General features: G+C 34.1%; 1 protein-coding gene across 2 annotated transcripts in view; it reads right to left on the bottom strand.

Moving 5' to 3' along the window:
- The window catches only part of LOC141392048 (T-box protein H15-like), a 35,111-nt gene extending 15,376 nt beyond the window's left edge, over nt 1-19,735 (bottom strand). The window contains exon 1 of one of the 2 annotated variants that reach the window (XM_073964983.1): nt 17,324-19,735. In XM_073964983.1, the coding sequence (XP_073821084.1) occupies nt 17,324-17,720 (397 nt within the window). In that variant the 5' untranslated portion in view covers nt 17,721-19,735. The remainder of the gene's footprint in view (nt 1-17,323) is intronic. The other variant, XM_073964982.1, reaches the window with a different exon arrangement.
- Between the last annotated feature and the right edge of the window lie 2,934 nt (nt 19,736-22,669).

Genomic DNA, 22,669 nt, shown 5'->3' with positions numbered 1-22,669 from the left:
TTGAATTGTTTGAATGGGAAAATGTTTAATTGATTGCAATGTTTTCGTAAATACACGATCAGCATCATCACATCAGGGCGTTGAATCTGTTGTGATTGATATATTTGAATATGTATGTATGTGTATTGATTGCACCTATCATTGCCAATCTGTTCAACTGGAATGTTTGGTCCACAGTTGTTGTGTAGCAAAAACTGTGCATTGTTGAACATGGAGTCGAAAGTGCAAAGCAATGTCATTTTGAATGAAACAACTTACAATTAAGTATTTCGACACGCCACATCAGTACAATTCATATTGCATTTCCAATATTAAAGTTGTTTATGACAAATGCTACGACATGTTGATGTTATTAAAACAAAAGTAGGATTTATTTATTTTGTAAACTAAACAAACCTCAAAACTACATAATTATAGTACAGTTGATGTACATATGTTTTTGTTGCCCACGTCTGAGAGGAAGAATGAAAAGGCAAAAAAATGAGGAAACACTGTCTATTTACTATCTCCTGCACAGTTGTATCTGGGTACTAGGATAAAATAACCTCATATGAACTGAATTCTAGTAAACAATAAATAGTGTGTGAAAAAGTGCGAATATTTTTTTTGGAAGAAATTGTCCCGGAACAAAAACGTTTTTCTTCTTAGGTAAATATTTATGTTTCGGTAAGATGTACTCCGAAAAAGACTATAATAAAAGTGCACGGTGAGGCTGAACTAACTTTAAATGAGAGGGGCTTGCACTTGGAAAGTTGTTGCGGATTCCGAAACTACAATGTTCATAAATGACAAAAATCAAAAAACAAAAATATCGTCGGAGCACTGTCGAAATAGGACTAAAAAATGCTTTAACAGTTAAAGTTCTCTACAAGATTGACCTTTATGATATTTTCGTTGCTCTTACCATTTTTGAGATATAGAAGTTCAAGTTGGGACAATGGACTGGACGGTGCGCCTTAACTAATTTTGAACAAAAATCGCTTACACCTGCAAAGTTTTTTAAGGTTTATTTTAGGTTTTCGAATTTTGCTTTGGAATGAGACGAAGAATCCTAAAAATGTGAACTTTGACCCCGATTTATTTAAAAAGCGCTCCGGCGATTTCTTTATTTTTCTCATCTATAAATATTGTAGTTTCAGAATCTGCAAAAAATTCCCAGACATACAACAACGTAAATTCCAAAGCCGTTTGCTTACCCCAGCAAAATGTTCGATGCCAAAGATGTCATTCGATCATGGGTGCAAGTGATCTGGCATGTCATCTTTTTAGCATCTTCATCGATGAATTTTATATGAGCGTGGACCCCAAAAGATGCAATTAATTTTTTATCCAAAGCATGTCATTTCCACCAAAGCTTTGACATGTCATTTTCACCAATGCTTTGGCATGTTATTTCCTATTATATCATTAACAGAGAGCGGAATTTTATGCAACCCCTATTTTTGGTGCGATTCATGTCAAATTTTGGGAGTAGGCATATTTCTGGCTTCTGATTAAATTTCAATCGAAACATATGACATATGCAAAATGCATAAATTTTGCATATGCAAAAAATATGTGCATATGCAAAATTTATGCATATGTTTGTGTGTTCAATTTTTCTGTCTAAAATCCTCTTCAGACATGTCATTAAAATAGAGAAATGTATAACCACAGCCACAAAGGTGGAAAGTTTTTTGCCCCCAACAAAGACTAAATGCCACATTTCAGACATTTCGACGTGATATTGAGGCCACAACCTTCGAAATACCGGAAATCGGGAGGTACCGTTCTATGGGGCCTATACGAAGACGTGGACGTATGCGGACAAATTTCAGGTGTAAAGTTTTATACCCCTAATGAAGACTTAATACCAAATGTCAGCCATTTCGGTGGGATATTTAGACCACAAATCCTTGTGTATATTTTTGTATATGCTCACTTTATGCAAATATGTAAAAATATGCACGATATGCAAAATGTGCAAAAATTTCTGGGCCTAATTCGTTTTGTTTTGTGATAAAACGAATTTCTGCCTAAACAGATTTTCTCTACGACCACCCTAACCGTATATGCATTTGCGCATTTGCATAGAATTTAAATTTCATAATTAGAGAAAAAATTCAAGTATCGCCTTTTTAAAATAAGGTGAATTTTTCAGGGAACTTTTGCCTACTGAGGTTACTAGCTACAGTAGCTTATGTGCAAGTGACTTACTAGGCTCCTGTCTTCAGCGAGAACATTGCAAGAAGCAATCAATTGTGTAAGCATCTGTGCTGGCCGGGTTATATATACGATCAACGAAAGTAATTTCCAAATGGACCAACAAACAAAAAGGGAGTTAACATGCACGTTAACACAAGGCACGTCCAATTTTGCTGTTTTAAGAATTTCAGTACTCATGATATAAGGGTGTTCAGGGTAGATGGACTTTAAAAATAAATCCACACGTAAAACCTTGAATAGACAAAAAATAAAATAGCTGAGTTTGCATTTCATTTGACTCGAGAATTCAGCTCACACACTTCTTCAGTGCAAAATTTGGGATGATGAGAGATAACTAAGAAAGGTGAAAAGTGTAGTCTATGAACTCCCCTTTAAAGTAATGAAGACAGCGGTTCCGGAGTGATTGTTCCAGTATAGGGCCACTATTGAGAGCGCTAGTATTACGCCTATTGAAAGAAAAAGAGAAAGATAGACAGACAGATATATAATTACATATAATTAACTAAGATTTACATGGAGAACCAAAAAAAAAAGGGCCAGCAACGCGGGTCAGCTAGTATATAGAGTGGGGTCAATTATTCAGTTTAATAAATTACTCCATTTCATTTAAAGATGTGAAAATTTTTTGGAATACACTTTGTATATAAGACATTGGTATAAGTACTATCGAGTGATGTCAAAATATACTGAGACACCCATCTGGGGGGAAGGGCATCCACTTTTGTAAAAATGGTCCATATTAGCCAGCTAATTAGGGACATTAGTAGTAAAATCAACTTTAACGTTAATTTATGCACATTTTATACAGGAATTGCTCGAATTTCATGCTTTACCCCCACTGCAAGCCTATTAAGGTACCGAAGTATTTCAATAATCCCTAATAATGTGCTTTAAGCCTTATTTTTCATTAATGCACCAAAAATACGCAAATTTATTGGGATCTTTTTAAATTTATTATATTAGGTACATATAACACATCTAACATTTCTAATTGTTTTGTATGTATTTTTTTGGTTTTCTTAGCAAATGTCAGTTGGCATAACAGTACAAAATAAATGTAATATTTTCCGAATGTGTACTCCTTATTCAATAAGGCGAAAAACAGTTTTTGTACATACGTATTAAGGAATAAAAAAGTGGGATTGGTAAAAAATACATGTATGTTTAAAAAATGTAAAGTTAGATCAATGTTTTAGTGTAGCTTCCACACAACGGTATATCTCGATTTAATTTTTGAGGGTCTTGACTGCACATTAGTATTTATGGTTCTGGGTGCCAAAACATGCATCTTACAAAAAAGTGAGCAAAGACTATAGTCGGGTCGGGGCCGACTGGTTGATACCCTACATAAGCTTTTCCCTAATAAACATTCCTTTTAGAAATATACTATCAAATGACTTTGGGCGAACCAAAACACGGAACGTCGTCAATTAAGCATCTCACCACAGAGTTCGATATAAAAGAATGGTTGAGGCCCTATGCTCCACAGGGATTTTAGGATAACAGAAGAACCAAGACAATTAATAATTATTTTTTTTTTTTGACTACTATCGACAATATACTTAGTACTGATTGAAAGCTTTGCCGGTATTCTTGATTTGCATTTTACATGTTTTTAATACACAAAATAGAGTCAAAGGTATTTGTCATTAAAATAACAATTATAATATTATTTACGATAAATCTGATATATTACCATCAATACCGCATTTTGCATTAATTTACCGCTAAGATGGTCATAAACATAGGTTCCTTTTGTTGAAACACTTTGATATTCGTCAGTACATTTCAAATAAAAAGTGGAAACCCCCATCAGCACCCAAAATTTCGTGACGATCCGATCAAAATTGCGACCTGTAGCGCGATTACACAAAAAATTAAAAATGGGACATACCTATTAGCGGTTACTGCCATATCTCCGTTGTTTGACCCCCTACACGAATCTACTTTTCTTCATTGTAATAGTAAGATGTTCAACTTTTATTGTCAGACTTTTTTTCAAATGTCGCCAAAATTGTTAGGATTGACGACTATTGCGATATCTCCGTTGTTTGACCACCCACATCAACCTACTTTGCATCATTATAAAGGTGACATTCTCTTCATCCATTAGCGTGCTTTTGGAATACCACCTATAGAAGCGCAGATATTCGCTTTGGAATAAAACGTTGACCCTGAATATATATCCGACCATCACCAAAATCAATAGGCTTCTTCACCTCCGGGACCCGCATCAACATGCAAATTTGGTGACGATTCGATCAAAATTGCGACCTGTAGCGTGATTCCAAGGTTTAGATGGACAGACGGACGGACATACATAGCCAGATCGACTCAGCTCGAGACAATCATTTTGGTATATACAAGTATGGGTCTACGACCATTATTTCGATGATTTACAAACATTTAAGCAAAAACCAAACCAAATACTTTTTGTAGTGAGTACAACTTGCAATTTACGTGCAAATAACACTGTACAACAAAATTTATTTTTTTTAAATTGCAAGAAACCCCGCACAGATTATGAAAGAGGACCGAAAAAAGAAGACACGTGTATCGGCGTGGCAAGCTTCGCCCATTTTTACAGGTTTTGAAATATTCGACATCAGATTCCTTTGAATCCTTGCATTTTAGGTATAAAGTGTCTTTGGCAATATTACTGACAACAATGCGGGGTATTTTTTTATGAAAAAAATAACCCTCATGCGAGTCACTAAAGGGGTCTTTTTGGTCCATTTTTTCAAAAACGTTTAAAACCTCCTTTAAAATGAGATCGTATCAGATCAAAATATTCTACAAAATTATTTGTCATAAAATTTTACTATAGGTCCCCGAATACACCAAAACTCTAAATCGTACCTAAACGTCAGGAATCTGCCAAAGTAAAATCACGTTTTAGTATTAATGTACTTTATCTGATTTTATTAAGTTTTGTCCCACAAAGACAAAAATATTCTCCATCAAATTTTAATATAAGTCGCCGAATAAATGATATATGTATTTGCAATATATATCAAGAAAATATATACATCAAGTTTGCCAACAAAACACCCAAATATTTTTTGAATAAATTAATTCTGTTCTTTTTTCGGGTTGATGCATGAAAGTAACATGACATTTAGTTTTAGACGAAAGTCGTTAAAAGAAGAAATATTCTACACAAAATTTCACTATAAGTCCTAGAACAAACTATATATCTAAGTAAATCACTTTGTTAAGAAAATGACGTTACAAAATTAGATATTATAGGTAGAAATTATTTGTTAAACTTTTAGACTCTTAATTAAAATGTATTCCGTACTGAGTCAAAATCTCCTAAAATACTTCACTTTTTGGTGATTGTGTCAAAAGAAGAAATATTCCAAATCAAATTTCATTATGAGTCTCTGAACAAAAGAAATTAGTAGCTATAATATTTAACATCTCCCGAAGCTTTCGCATTTTATATATGATTTAGGACCATATTCTACCGTTTTTATTCACATTTTCGTTATCTGCGGTCACAAAATATATTTTATTGATGTTTTTCATAATAAATTCTTTCAAAAGATTACGTGTGCTCGATCCAAACTGTTTTGAAATATCTATGGTGAATATATATAGGGAAAATATTGGCAACCCAGATCGGGCTTTGTAAAATTACGTATTTTAGTACTATAAACTAAAATAAAGTAATCAGGATAAGTCGTAGGTTCCTGATATTGTATGTGAAAATTCGGGGATAGTCTACGGCTATTGTCCAGTGAATATATATCTGACATACAAGTCCTAACATCCATGATTTTGGCATGGTCCTTAATACTATAATGATGGCAGCTACTCCTGCTCTGATAAAATTGACTGAATAAACCCTTGAAATCGAAGTAACTAGTCATATCTTAACTAAATTTGTTATGATCGTTCATTATACACACATGTATGTCAGTTTCTAGGGTTAATTCAACCAATTTTATCAGAGCAAGAGTAGCTGTCATCATTATAGTATTTAGTACCATGCCAAAATCATGGATGTTAGGACTCGTATGTCAGATATATATTCACTGGACAATAGCCGTAGACTATCCCCGAATTTTCAAAAACAATATCAGGAACCTACGACTTATCCTGATTACTTTATTTTAGTTTATAGTACTAAAATACGTAATTTTACAAAGCCCGATCTGGGTTGTCAATATTTTCCCTATATATATTCACCATAGATATTTCAAAAACAGTTTGGATCGAGCATACATAATCTTCTGAAAGAATTTATTGACCGCAGATAACGAAAATGTGAACAAAAACGGTAGAATATGGTCCTAAATCATATATAAAAAGTGAAAGCTTCGGGAGATGTTAAATATTATAGCTACTAATTTCTTTTGTTCAGAAACTCATAATGAAATTTGATTTGGAACATTTCTATTTTTGACACAATCCCCAAAAAGTGAAGTATTTTAGGAGATTTTGACTCAGTATGGAATAAATTTTAATTAAGAGTCTAAAAGTTTAACAAATAATTTCTACCTATTATTATTTTTCCGCAACTTAGAAAAATATGCCACAGTACTACTGCAGAGTACGCGAAATTTGTCCAATAAGTCACGTCAGTAGGTAAGTATTTCTGGAAATTGTCGAAATTCAAAGTATTCTAAGGACTATTGGTCTCCTACTGCGATATTTCCGATTGTTTCGTGAAATATCATTATATCTTCATTAATTTTGAGTAAAACAACAAATTTCTCGTGATAGAGATAGGTAATATTTATTGTAATTGATGGTAGTCCATCCTCGGGAACTAAAAAACGTATTTGTTTTCAGATATTCCCGTTTTAGGATCTAGTAAATTAAAACCTTAAAAAATGCCAAAATTTGCATTTATACCCACAATAGCCATGTTTTATGCCCACATCGTATACTAAATAAATTTCAGTCGTCTCGGTAGGATAATGTTTCAAAAAACATCAAAATACAGAAAATCGGGAGATATGTTCTATGGGGGCTACATCCAAACGTGTATCAATGCCGACCATTCACAAGAAGAAAATTTTGTACCCACAACGAAGAGTAAATATCCAATTTCAGCCATTTCGGTTAGATAATCTGGCTAAAACCTTCAAAATACCGAAAATCGGGACATACATTATACTGGGAATATGTCAAAAGGTGAACCTATACCAACAATTCTATGCAGACTATATAACGAATTGTACTCATTTCTGTAGGATAAGGCGGCAAAAACCTACCGTATCATGGTGCTAAATCAAAACGAGAACCTAATTTTTTTTTTTTGGGTAGAAATGCTCTTTAGCCTCTGGAAACACAAAACACGGAATTACAACCATTCGGTAGTCAAATAGGACTGATACATTCAATATTCCTTAAAATGACGCGTACGTTATATGATATATACACAAAATTCTAAATTACAACCAATTTGGTGGTCAATTGAGACTAATACCTTCAAAAAACCTTCAAAATGGGACGCGTCCCTTTGTATAGGGGCTATACCAAAACGTGGTTTTAGGGCGCTACAACAGATTTCACCAACATGTTAGTGTGATTTCAACAGACAGACAGACGGACGGACATGGCTGATCAAGAATATATATACCTTGTACGTTCTAGAATCTTTATTTCGAAGAGTTACAAACGGAATGACAAACATAATATACCCTCCAGTATGGTGGTGGGTACAAAAAGAATATGATGGGAAAATGGATGACTTGCCTAAATATATGTATATAATCCCCAATGACTACTTATACCATCTTTAGACATATTCTGTAAGATTTAACACCTATGAATATTGTTTAAATTTATTATTAATTTTCTCGTTGGAGTTGAGCTTAATGATCGAAGATTTGTTTGCATGTGAAAAAGGTAAGCCGAAGATTCGAACCCACACAATCGCCAAATTATGTGAACGGTATCACTGTTAGTTAGGAAGCTCATCTGATATATCGGCTGTGGGAGTGGCTTCTCTGACATTGGACTTTAGTTAGTTTAAAATGTGTTTCTTAACAAAACTCTTAATGTTATTCACATTTTCCTATATAAATATCGGTTTTCAGGACTTCGTTTATCCTGTTCCTTCATATCAAAAATAAATGAAATTGTTGACGTTTCATAACGTGCAAATTATTATTTCTGGCTTAAATAACAGACCTACATATATATGGAAGCCGTGACATATTTATTTCTCGTGAACTTTTAAGTCACAATTAAATATAAACAAAATGCAATTCACAGATGTAAATAAAAAAGAACTAACATGCAACCAAGATTCGTTGATGCTGTAGCAGAAGACACAACTGCTACAACAGCGGTAGCAAGCGATTAGAAAACTTTCAACATTTCCAAATGAATGGCATTATTATGCAAATATCAGACATTTTTCAAATGTGCATGTTTCCAAATACTGACAGAGCGAATCCGACAAATGAACGGTCGGCCGGTGATAAATGCAGCCGCATCGTATAATTGCAAATGTTATTAACAAAACACATCAGAAAGATAAAACATTAATGCATTTCAAAAATGTATTAATTATTTTCTATCGCTCCCGTCTGGTTTCACTTGTTAATTTGTTTGTAATTAATGAATGCCACATTCAATTATTGAAGAAACTCTGTTTTCAACAATTTCGAATCTGCATGTTCATGTGAATTTAATTGAACTAAGTAAGACCAAATTGCTGGTTAGTATGGAAATAGCAATATACATATTAACATACACATATGCATGTATGTATGCGTTCGTAAATACAGTTGTGAAAAGCAGTAGCAGCACTATGAACACTTTTTATTATTTCAATAAATAAAAAACAACAACAGTTTAGTTTATACAAATTGAAGCCAAGTTTGCAAGAAAAGCTATGAGATGAATTCAGGCTTAGGAAAATCTATTAATCTTGTATTTAGGTACATTCTTGATGATTTGTTGGCAGATTATGTGAAATTTGAAATTTCGAAAGCGGATTGAGAAATTTTACAAACTGAAGGATTAATATCGCGCATAGAGAATGAGAGTACAACTTATGTACATGTAGATGGTACTATACGAAAATATGTTAGAGAAAAATTAAACAAACGAAAAATGTTGGTATCGTATTAGTAAATCACCGGGAAAATGCAGAAAACTGCAATACTAGAAATTTTTCAAAAAATAGTTCATTTGTTTTTTTTATCCAATGCGAATTGCGACATCTATGGACAGATCGAAAACCAGCTGCACCACCGAAATCCTTTTCCCGAAAATTATGTGTTTAGGGGAGCTCTCGGAATTGTATGACCTTGTCCGGACGTACATATGTATTTATCTTAACGATTGGGTACGTTGTGAATAAATCCTTACGTTCTGCTAATAAATGTGATTTGGATTAATGCACAAAAATGTTGATCTTTTCTGGTGTAGGTACCTGAAGGAAAGGACCGACATAGTCCATTTTGGAAGTGGATCTTATTTGGGAATTAATTTTCTTCTTTTTTATCGCGCCCATCAGACATATTAATTGATCACCGCAGGACTTATACACGATGATAAGTCAGGAAAAATGGAGTACCTACGTATCAGAATATGTTGTCCGATATCGAACATCTTTGATGTTGACGTACATTTGGAAGAAAGGGACAATGTTTTGGTCAAAGTTTCATAAGTTATCGTGGCCATCAGACATTTTAATTGATGCTGACCTGAAGGACCGCACCGATATTGTCCATATTCTAAGTTTGAACCAATTCGGCTACTCCTTCGGGAGTGGAGAAGGTACCAGAAGAAGTGTACCAATATGACATATCTTTGAACTTGATCTAAGCTTGGACAAAATATTACGAAGGCCATTTTGCGGCCCGAATCAGTTGATCCGTTCGGAAGTTATCGTGCGCCCAGCAATCTGGATTGCCTGAGAAGGATTTTTAGACCACAAATCAAAATCATTTTCAGGCAATCCGGAGCAATCCATTTTTTGGTTTTGGTCGTAAAACATAATTTTAAAAAATGTTTTTTATACTTTCAAGAAATTCTTTTCAGGCATACTGACTAAATCATCGAATACAATCGAAACGTATGCTAGAAATATCTCCTTCAGGATGTGAGGACGCTATTATAACCCAGCAAAATTTGAAGAAAGGGGTTCCATGCGATGACGTGATTTCATGTCATCTTTTGCATGGGTTCAAACGAAGTCGTGAAAGATCCGATCTTTTCATTAGCATTTGAACCAATGCAAAGGAAGTCGTGAATGATCTGATATTTTCATTAACATTTGAACCCATGCAAAGGAAGTCGTGAATGATCCGATCTTTTCATCTGCATTTGAACCCATTCCATCGATCTGTTTGTTTGTTTGTGCCTTATAGACTCGAAAACCGCTGAACAGATCTTACGTAAATGTTTAGGGTACATTGCTACATGGCCTGGAATGAAAATAGGCTATATCATTTTTTGAAATTTCGCGTTGATCTGGCATCAAAACCGGAGGTACCCTCAAAAATTTTTGATTTTGTATGCAAATATCTTTAGAACTGTTACAGATACAATCTCCAAATTTTGTATGCGTGACGAAGTCTGATGTAGAAATAAATTTACCAAATAATATTCAAATCGGTTCAGATTTGGATATAGCTCCCACATACATATATTTTCGGCCGATTTCCTTATTTTATGTACCAAACATGCTATTTATGTCCAATTTCGATGAAATTTGGAATGTATGACGGAACTTGGTCTGGAAATAAACGTGCCAATTTATATCAAAATCGGTTCAGATTTTGATATAGCTCCCATACACATATATTTTCGGCCGATTTCCTTATTTTATGCACCAAACACGCTACATATGTCCAATTTTCGCTTAAATTTGGGGGGTCTGACGGAATTTGTTCTAGAAATAAACGTGCTATATTATATAGATATCGGTTCAGATTTGAATAAAGCTCCCATATATATTTTCGCCGATTTCCTGTATTTTATGCACCAAGCACGCTATATATGTCCAATTTCGCTGAAATTTGAAATGTGTAATGGAATTTGGTCTAGACCAGGAGTAGGCATTGTGACTCACAAGAGAGCCCATGTGCTCTAAGTGAGCGTAAATTTGTTATCGCTCACAGCCTGTGTAGATGCTAACACGTTGTGAACAACAACAAATTTACGCTCATTGAGAGCACAAGAGAGACCCAAAAATGTTCTCTGCCTCACTCTGGTCTAGACATAAATGTGCCGAATTTTATCGAAATCGGTTCAGATTTGGATATAGCTCCCATATATATTTTCGGCCGATTTTCCGCATTTGATGCACCAAACACGCTATATACGTCCAATTTCGCTGAAATTTGGAATGTGTAACGGAATTTGGTCTAGGCATAAATGTGCCGAATTATGTCGAAAACGGTTCAGATTTGGATATAGCTCCAATATATATTTTCGCCCGATTTTCCACATTTTATGCACCAAACACGCTGTATATGTTCAATTTCGCTGAAATTTGGAGGATCTGACGGAATTTGTTCCAGAAATAAATGTGCTAATATATATAGAGATCGGTTCAGATTTGAATATAGCTCCCATATATATTTTCGGCCGATTTCCTGTATTTTATGAACCAAACTCGCTATTTATGTCCAATTTCTGTGAAATTTGGAATGCGTAACGGGATTTGGTCTAGACATAAATGTGCCAAATTATATCGAAATCGGTTCAGATTTGGATATTGCTCCTATCTATATTTTAGGCCGATTTTCTGTATTTGATGCTCTAAACACGCTATATGTGTCCAATGTCGCTGAAATTTGGGATGTCTGACGGAATTTGTTCTAAATATAAATGTGCCAAATTCTATCGAGACCGGTTCAGATTTGGACACACTACATATGTCCAATTTCACTGAAATTTGGAAAGCGTGACGCAATTCGTTCTAGAAATAAATGGGACAAATTATACCGAAATCGGTTCAGACTGATTCAGGCTGATTTTCCGTATTTTATGCACAAAATGTGAATGTAAGACGGGATTTGGTTTAAAAATAAATATGACAAATTATATCGAGAGCGGTTCATATAGGAATATAGCTACCCACATATATTTTCGGTCGATTTAATGTTTTTGTTACGTATGTTCAATTTCAATGAAATTTTGAAGACTTAGCAGTCAGTAAAAGTCATCATTATTTACAGAAAATACTTATAGTTGGGAAGGAATTGACCAAGGCTGTTAAGTTTCATATCTTTGAGAGACTTCTTAAGATTTATGTTTTATTATGATATATCTAAATCATTAGGAATACTTATAGGCTTTCGAAGGAGTGTTACCTCCTGAAACTTAAAAAAGTACCATAGTAGCTCCATAACAACCCTGAATAGGTATATAACTCCTTCATATCTCCTATATTTATTAGTTAAAATATTAAAAACGTTAATATAATTATGGCATTCCATTATATTTTATCATAGTCGGGGCAGCAAAGCGCGCCGGGTTCAGCTAGTATTTTATAAATGTTGATACCCTAGATAGTGTTTTTCTTATGTGGTTTTTTATAAGTTCTACTAGTTTAGGGCTACAATATTGCTGAAGACAGCAAAGCCAAATTCCTATTCGTTTCTGAGATAAAGGCCTGATAAATGCAAAAAAGTGTAGATTTAGCCCGGTTTAAATGTGGCCATAAAATCCGAACTGGATCTCACAGGACAAAACCCTACTAGGGTTTTTGTAGTCTAAATATGTACATTCAAAAAATGCATACTAGAAGCTGTTTGCATTTTCAGTGTTGCATAGTGTTATCCGCTTCTATTATCTCACATCTCACCTTTACAATAATGCTAATAATGTTTCCATAAGTGGAAACTCTCCGTTGTTTCGTAATGGGCTTAATATACATATTTTTTTAATTGCAATTTAGTTAATGAGGATTGCAATAAAGATTAGTTAGAGGATTTCGAATAAAAGTAACCAATATTAAATATCTCCTGAACCTAAATTTATGTTACTGAATGTGGTCAAATATCGACATTTTCGAAATATTTATTTTGATGACGGAAGTATGTCGACATTCATTGAACCCATTTCAAGGGAAAATCTTGATAAGACCTAGAATTAAATCAATACCAAATATATTGACATTAACGGACAAAGATGAGAGTTTTTGCAAAAGACGATGAATTATTCAATATTTTGAAATTTTTATTGTAGAGATAAATATGTATCTCTGCTCCTAAAATGTATATTCGAATAATATAAACTCCATAGCTTTAAACCTGTACCAAATAGTGGATAAGGCCTATAATTGTAATTAAAAGTTCAAATTTTGTGTAAGTGTAATACTTAAGTTAATATGGCTTGTGTCCATACTGCTGTCCTAGTTCTTCAAATTTTCTGTAAAACATAACCAATTAATTTATTCATATTTATGGAAATACGGTGATTTAGAAAGTGTGACTCTAAATATTTTGGTTAAGTTTGCCTTAAATCAAGCGGTGTTATTATATTTTTTATTATTTATCACTGAATGAAGTCTATTTCGGTGCCTCTGTTACTTATTCCATGTTGTATTTTAACTTCCTGAATTATCCGTACTGTATGAAGACATAACCTTATCATGTATTATATAACTTATGCGTAATATAAAAAGTTATTTAGTATTATATAACTTATGCGTAATATAAAAAGTTATTTAGTATTATCACCTTAGTTAACTTTAAATAAGAAGTACTTATACCCCTTTTATACCCCCTTAATCGGATTAACCCAGTGAGTTTGAGTTTCAAATGTAAATTCCATAGCGTAAACATTAAATAAATCCTCATAAAGAAGGTTAATCCGGCAAAAAGCTCTAGTGCAAACGCCGTTTTACACATCGAAAGTTATTGCGGATTATAAAACTACAATGTTCATAAAGAGAAAAATAAAAACAAATCGCAGGAGTGAGTGATTTGTAAATAAATCGAGGTAAAGCGTCACATTTTGTAGAGTTATTAAAGTTTTCAGGATTTTGAAAACGACAAGTTCTGTCGGAATGGGACTAGATCTAATGTTGTAGCTGTGGAAACTCTCTACAAGATTAACCTTTGTGGTTTTATTCCAAATTTTTACCATTTTTGAAATATAAAAGTTAAATTTGGGACATCGGCTGCTTCCTGAAAATGCTGCTATGACATTGTTTTATAAGCAGGCGGAGTCAGTGCATTGTCCCAATTTGATATGTATGTATATACACATATACTTTCTTAACTTTTAGTTTTCCCGGAATTTGGGAAATTGTTGTATAGGAAATTGCTGTTTTTTACAATTATGGATAAAGTAAACTTTAGTTTTAGTCGTACACAGAAAGACAAATGTTTTATATTTTTAAAAATAGTCTCTAACCCTCCCATTTTATGAGATATTTTCGTACACATTATTAAAATGTATGTTTACTTTATCCACAATTGCAAAAAACACCAATTTCCCATACAAATGTACGGCAGTGGATTTTGACACTGTCCGTTTAAAAGTACAGCTGACTTTGCTGTGTTATACAGCCCACGTTTAAGTATTGCCCTCATATAACGGTACCGCCCGATTTCAGATATTTTGGCCTTTTTAGCTACATTTTCAGAATTAGCTATAATTTGGTATTTATTGTTCCCAGTGATGCAGAAACTTCTCCACCAAAAATGAAGAACATAGGTAAACGTTTTGTTATAGCCCTCATATAGCGGTATCGCCAGATTTCAGTTATTTTGTATTAGCTACATTTTCTGGCCGAAATAGACCAAAATACCTCCAATTGAGCATTTAGGGTTCCTATTTGTTCAATTAATTTCTCCACCTAAAATTGTGTGCATAAGAAAAAATAGTGTTTTTTGTACCCTGGAACATATCTCCGAACTTTACATGGCTTTCCCTAGAAAATCTTAATTCGCTTTGCGCCGTTTCACTTTGAGTCGTGTTTTTTGGAACGTATCTACGACGCAAAGCGAGGTCTTGGTGTATATATTTTTAGATAATACTTTCACATCTTCTCTAATTAATCTAAGCGTTGGATTCGTGTATTTTATCGGAAATTAAATGACACTTGTAAATTTTATATGCAAAAAACAGTTTTTTTTAATGTACGCATCAAATTTTGGCCTTTGGACTCCAATTGCTAGGATGCTGCACAGAGAACACTCATGAGATATACATTAAACGACGTAAAATCACGAGTTCCATAATCCTCTTGCCAGTTTTGAATATTATCTTGTTGCGCGACCGGATTATTAAACAAATTCAAAAAACCTCGAATTTTAGGCTTCAAAATGTCAGGCTTCGTTTTAGTTAGGAATCGGTAAGGAATATAAACAAACTTGTTGCCTTCAACCCATTTGTACCCATTTTTCCAGCACGTATTATGAGACCCTCCTAAAACACTTCATTTTAAAGATTCATTCATGTTATATAGAATATGTCAACAGTTCGCGAATTCTGAGAGGGTTATACTCGGATTCATCGCTGGTAAAACTTTTTTGGTTTATTTATTTTAAAATAAACGCATAAAATATCGCAATTTGAAATCTATATATTGGACGTATACTACGTGAACGGATAATGCAAGATCGACATTTTATGTACCGTGAGATAGAGGCATCCTTGGGCATGAACACTTGGTGCCAAGAATGGGGTTTTCTCCTCGGATCCTGTATTGACAGCAGCAATCACCAAAAGATGTTTTAAAAGCATTCAAAAACATGTTTTGTAGGTGTCTCAATCAAGCCACTGTAAACAACCCAACGCATGGTCGTATGTCAAACTGTCCTGAGTACGCTTAGGTTAAAAACTGTCAAACTTTCCAAAAACATTGTCAAATGACTCCTGGAGACACTGCGTGTTGCCTAGGCCAGAAGGATTTTAGTGCCCTTCGTATAATGGAAAACATATAAGAAAACACTGAAATGAAATACTTGTACGCAATCGGTGAGGAAACTTTTTAGGGGGAAAAGTGATAATGTATTTCTTAATATGTTTCTATGCTCTATACGGCTATGTGGTGGTATTTTCAATATTTGTAAAAATGCAGAAAAGTTATAACCTTACTATACATACATATGTCTTCTTTAAATTAGGAAGATACTAAAGTTATTAGTTATTAATCAATAAATTAATATACCTATGTATGTTCTTTTTTTATTGAACTGAAACTGTAGATGTATTGTCTGTTTCAGAACTGCAAGAATCTACTATTTTTTCCGATAACATAAAGGAAAAAATGTTATCGTAGTAAAAATAGTAGCTTCTGGCAGTTTGGAAAATATTTTTGTACAGACAACAACAAGTGCAGTAACATATTTATCGTATAATAAGATTGGTTCCGTCTGACTATATATTTATTTTTGGATCGAATTTGTTCTCTGAATCATCTGTAGATTACCTGTCGAATAATTTGTAAAATGAAAAAAGACAGATTTTAAATTGCGGCTTTGTAATAAAATGTTTGAAATCTGCGATAATTTTTTTAAGTCAAAGAGTGTGTATGAATGGTAGGTGTACCACGCAATGTATGGACCTGTACTCATAGAAGCCATGGGAAAATTGTTAAATCTATCAGCATATATTTCTTCTAACATCGAGGATTTCGAATACATTATCCATTGATTAATGTATGAATTAATGTTTTATATTACTTCGTGTAATATGCAACGACCAATATCTGCGAAATTTATTACTTTAAAATGGCAAACAGAAGATACATACATATGTATATGGTCTAACACCCTCGCAACAATAGGAAAAGGAAACGGAAAAGTTTAGAGGGAAATTGACTATTGGTACGCATTTTACACACACTTTACACAAAAAAATCACATCGCATTTAATCACAGATAATGGAATTTGGTCCGAAACGAGGACGACTGACTGACTACGTGTTGGTGTGCTGAATGTCGTAAAAGCGGAAAAGGAAGGGATGGCTGCCGGCAAACATAACAACAAGAGAAACACATACATACATACACTAGCAATGGCAGTTTTCAAAGGAAGCATTCAGGCTATAAACGAAAGGATTCTTCGGATGGATATTCAAATGAGCGTGAAAAAAAATGTGTGTCTAGTTCTATGGATATATGGATACGTGTGTGTTTGCGTTTATTTGTTGTAAGAACGATTAAGTACACATCACATTACTCACTCAAACTCCTCTCTGATGGTTCGCGGCTCGAGGCATTTCCGCCTCTCGCCATTATCGCTGCTATTGAGAAATCCGTGGCGGCGCCGATGCAGGAACTGGTGGTCGTGTTAGTTGTATCGAGGACAAAAGGACAGTTGATTTTATCGCCGGTCCTGTTATTAAGTATGGTATAAATTTTATTGTCGAGGCTTTGGTTTAAACTTGTAACTGTTGTGGGGCTTTCACGTTTCAAGTGAATTGAAGATAAATTGCAGTTGTTGTTGATATGAGCAACTTTTGAGACGCTATCGAAATCTGATTTTTTGTATTGACTTGATTGAAATTGGTAATGATGTTGGGCTTGTTGCGTTTCGTCCGTTTTTAATTCTTGCTTGATATTCATGTGACTCAAAAGCATTTTTTAGAAATCTACATAAAACACAGTTATTGGAACACAAATACAATTAATATGAGCATCTCTTCTATTATTTATGTTTGTTCATTACTGTATTAAATTTTCGCGCTGATCGAATCGATTTACACACTTTGTACAAATTTACGTAATTCGAAAATTTACCGGCTAGAGCACGGGCTTTTACAATCGGTCGCGTTTTGGGGGTTTCTATTCTTCCGTTATTATTGCGACAACCGTTCCATTGTCTGGCTGACCATTGAATGAAGATGCTAAGCGACGGCAGTTATCAGAATGTCAGGTGGCGGCGCCCCTATGTGAACGCGTAAAGTTGCCAACTTTGTTGTTTGTTTGTTATTTGCTTCGTAATTCGTACACAATCAGATGTTTGTGCATTCAGTTGGTAGTTAGGGGGCAACCAAGTGGGGTGCTGCTGTTGTCTTGCTTGTGGCTTTGGTTGGGGGAGGCCAGCGTTCGCTTTGTAATGGAATGCGCATCGGTCTGATGTTACGCATGGAAATCCAGCAGAAGGAGCTACTCCGATGGTGTAATGGTCAGCTAAACAGCTGATCTTTGTGACTGAGAGCTTTTTACGGTTCTGTGATATGTTGTCGTTGTAGGTATGTATGTCCGTGTGTTAGGATGCATGTGTATGTGTGCAGGTCGACAATTGCCTACACGACAATCGCACTCATTGCTTTGGTGAAAAGAAATCCGTCTTTTCAACACTTCATCATCGACCTACTACAACAACAAAACAAAACCAGAGCGACGAAGAAAAACGTTTAAAAGGCAGCGAAACTTTTCTCAGTGGCAGAGGTCGGAAAATTGCAAAGTAGAATTTGAATGGAACAGACCCGTTTCGGAGAAAGGGCTATAGAGCAAGGCACACGTAGTTCGTTTTCTTTACTTCTACTCAAGAGCACCTTTGACTTTATTGCATTGTACAACAGGCCGTTGTTGTTTCCCTCAATTGTTCACACACCAAAGACAAATCCGTTTTCTCTTTTGACGTTTTTAGCAACCGCATACGGAACCTAACTGATGGCAAAAGCATTTCAAAACATTGTTTGAAAGTTAAATGCCATCGTGAGCAATAATAGCTGCTGTGCTCTGTGGACTGCGTTGGCAAGCAAACCAGAACAGGGCAACAAACATACATACATACACACATCACGGAACTTTTGTAAGGCCAATAAACAAAAACTAAGAAAGTGAAAGAGAGCGATTTGACAGAGACTCCACAAAATGTGGGAGACTTGCATTCAGACAAATAGTGCCTCCAAGCATCCATCAATACCTCAATGCCCATTCACAATTCATAATCATCGTTCGCCTGTCCGTCCACATGAGCGCTCGTTTCATTCACCAAAGCTATGTGTTGTTTCGAAGGCGTCGTCAAAAAGTCCAATGGAGTGATGATGATTTATAAGGTTGCAGCGTTTGTGTGTGTTTATAACAAGATGCCTTAGATTAAAAGGTGGCATTGTTAGCGAATGATAAACGTTTTGGGCACAAACAACCAAACAAAACCATCCAAAAGAAACAGCACCAACAACAAAACAACGGCTGACGCGATATGAGAAATATGAGCATTAAAAGGTAACCGCAGAATATCCAAATCATCGTTGTCGACACACCACTCGTCAACAGCAAAACTTATTATCACTCTTGCACCCGCTCTCTCGTTTTAAGTCAGTGGACTTAGTTTAGCCCATGAAAGAAAGAGCAAACTATATGGTATTCCGTCTTCTCAATTTTATTTCTATCTCTCTGTCATCTCTCACTCAAAATCCACTCAATTGGTTGGACTCATTCGAATAATCTAATAGGAAATGTATTTTAAAAATGTCTGCTGCTGTGGACTAGGCCTTTCTCTTTCCCTCATCCACGACAGATGGCCGAGACTACTCAATTCCTCCTTCGAATTGGAAGGCAAGGCAAGGCAGTTGTTTTACTTCATAAATTCGTCATTTTGTTTTTGCGTTGACAGCTGTGTCTTTTTTATTTATTTGTGCAATGAGTTTGTGTGTTTTCGCTTCATTCAATTTCTTGTTTTGGGAAAAGTCTATATGTTTCATGCCACATCGTTCCTCATAAATGAGGAATTCACCACACTCCTGAATTCGTGTGTGTTTCTAATTCAGGACTAGGGTTTAAACGTAAACTATGTACCATAAATACGAATATAAAAATATTCTATATTTGTCAAATTTACAAGTTGCTTATTTTTTCCTTTATTTATCATGCATATTATTTATTATTGTGAATTTTATCCTTAATACGATTGGCATGTTCTCCCATGTGGAAATTCATCTGTAAGGACAAAATACATACGATTGTACTTTGATAAATATGTACATACATACATACTTTAAAATTGTAATTGTTGAATAAACCACTTTTGGGCCCTGGTTATAGACCTAGATTGCCTTGTTTATTGTAAATATAAACTGGTAGGTAGGTACCTACTTGTTTTAGTCAATATAGCAGGCCTTCTTATCGAGTTATTCTACTGCTAATATTTATTATAATTTATAGTAGTCCTTCTTCGAGAACTAAAAAACTAATAAGAAGGCTTAGTTTTTCAGATATTCCCAGTGCACATGGTAATCATATTAGTGGGGCTATCATGTAGCTAATGCTCTTGTTAGTTGATGGTATTTGATTCGCATTAACAATAAAACACATAAAATGAAACGATTTTCAAATATTTACTGAAACACGTGGTATTAAGGAACATCCACTACACTTTTAAAACATTTGTTTGGCTCATTGCATTACATGTAATTATTGGTTTTTGTTATTTTTGTTGAACTGCTTCTTATATTAAAGAAGTCGACCAACCAATTTTGGCAAAAAATCAGACATTTTTGTCACAACTTTTCATTTTTCAATAATTAATTTCTTATTGTGAAAACAATTCCTTGGAACACTGTAGTTTCACTAAGTTAGCTTTCAATAATTATATTGAATTTTCCTGGTTTGTTAAGTACAGGACGATTTTTTGCAATTATCGATAACTGTCCAACCGTCCAGCAACCACAAAATATTTTGTGGCTGCATGATGAATGACAAAAATGAGCGGCTTGCTAGCAACAACAAAGCTGTCATTCAGAACTGACAATGTGTACCCAACTTTAATTTTAAATTGTACGTCATTCGATAAAATCTTATTATTAAATAATCACTTTTAAAAATAAATTAAATAATACATTGTAAAAATATAAAACTCTTGTTCCTACAGTTCCATCTATAGTAAACGATTCAAGTAGTAAGATACCGTAAGATACCTTCTTACCCAATAGGTACTCTTCATCGAAAGTACATTACATTCCAATATGTATAACATTATAAAAAAATAATGTGAGCGAGAAAATAAAGTGTGCAATTTACACTGATTTTTAAATTTTATTTTTGGACTGAAATATGAATAGGATGATTGAAAATATTAATTGACGTGTAAATATTTGAAGGAATATTTACATGTCAAAATTAAGTGTACAATATGTATGTATGTTTCTTGTTTAATATTTGGGACGCATTTCTTTAAACTTTCCAACTCTTTTTCCATCTTATCGTGTGTCTAATCAATAACTCCTCAAGAATTTCGGTGAAGTCCGATAATATTGTCTCCATTGGTCGCGTCATACTGCTTGTTTTGGCATGAAATAGGCCCTTATTTCGGCGTTGGTCCAACTTTTGCTGTAAGAACATAATGGGCTTGAAGTCAGGAGCCAACGGTTAGTGATCGTATATACTAAGGAGTGGTACAGAACAATATAATAATCATTAAAATGGTAGGCAACTTCAGATTTCTGTCCATCCATCACACTAATTTCTAATTTCATGAATGTAGGAAAATTAGAATGAGGGTTTTGGGTTCTCCCGTTTTTTATCATTCCCGTAAAACGGGAATCACAATGTCGCAAGTTTTGAAAAATACGATTTTATGTTTAAGATTGCTTCAAAAAATGAGATTTTAAAATAGAAAAATATCCTTTCGCACTTACATGTGAAGCAGGACAAAATTGTCGTTTGGTGCGGCAATTATAATTTTTTCCCTGAAAAGAAACTTTTGTGGATTAAAGTTATTTCTAAATCTATTGTCATTTCTTGGTCCTGTAAAATCTAATCAATTTCTGATTCTATGGTATAAAAGGGACGTACATATAAATCCTCATCATAGGTTCTTAGCTTATTACATTGTTTATTCATTACTCAATAATTGTAATAATACTATTTACCGAGAAATCGAGAAATATCTAATTAATATTTCCCGATTTCCCGGGTTAATTCCGTAACCAAAAAACCCCAAATTTAGAATGTTAAATAATTTCCCTTAATAAAATTAGTCATTGCAAATAAAAAATACCGATTTAAGGAACACTATGAACCTACGGTCGGCATATTGCAACGAACTCATTTAATCCAGATTTATATTGTCTGAAATTTTCCACACCTATAGTGCGATTCTGTAACTCATTTTTTGAGTTACTGACAAAAAATTGGTAAAATCAAAACGCAAAATTATGAATGAAAAGTTCGATTAAAAATTGACAACACTGTTGCTATCGTTAGAACATTACAACTAATCTTTATTGGTCGCTAACTTACCCACAAATATCGTTAATTACCGAAATTGTAAGCATTTTAATTTTACCGACATTTGTCGGTAACTCAACAAATGATCTTTAAAACTTTAAAGTCTTATTTAACTGTCTGCTCAATTTTAAAATAAAAATCCCCATATTGTCTACAGCAAAACCTTCGAGTTATGATACATTTTATGTTCAATGTGGTATTTTTACCTTTCGTAACTATTCTATAACTTATTCCGATTTTAATATAATTAGACCTTGTTATGTAGACATCTCCAATAGTTGTTTTTTTAATAACACTGTGCAACACTGGAAATGCAAACAACTTCTAATGGGAATTTTGTCATTCGACAA

The sequence above is a fragment of the Musca autumnalis genome, unplaced genomic scaffold (assembly GCF_047663935.1).
Source record: "Musca autumnalis isolate F117 unplaced genomic scaffold, ASM4766393v1 scaffold_2, whole genome shotgun sequence".
NCBI lineage: Eukaryota > Metazoa > Arthropoda > Insecta > Diptera > Muscidae > Musca > Musca autumnalis.
Note: the sequence above shows the minus strand (reverse complement) of the source record. Positions and strands in the feature narration are given on the sequence as shown.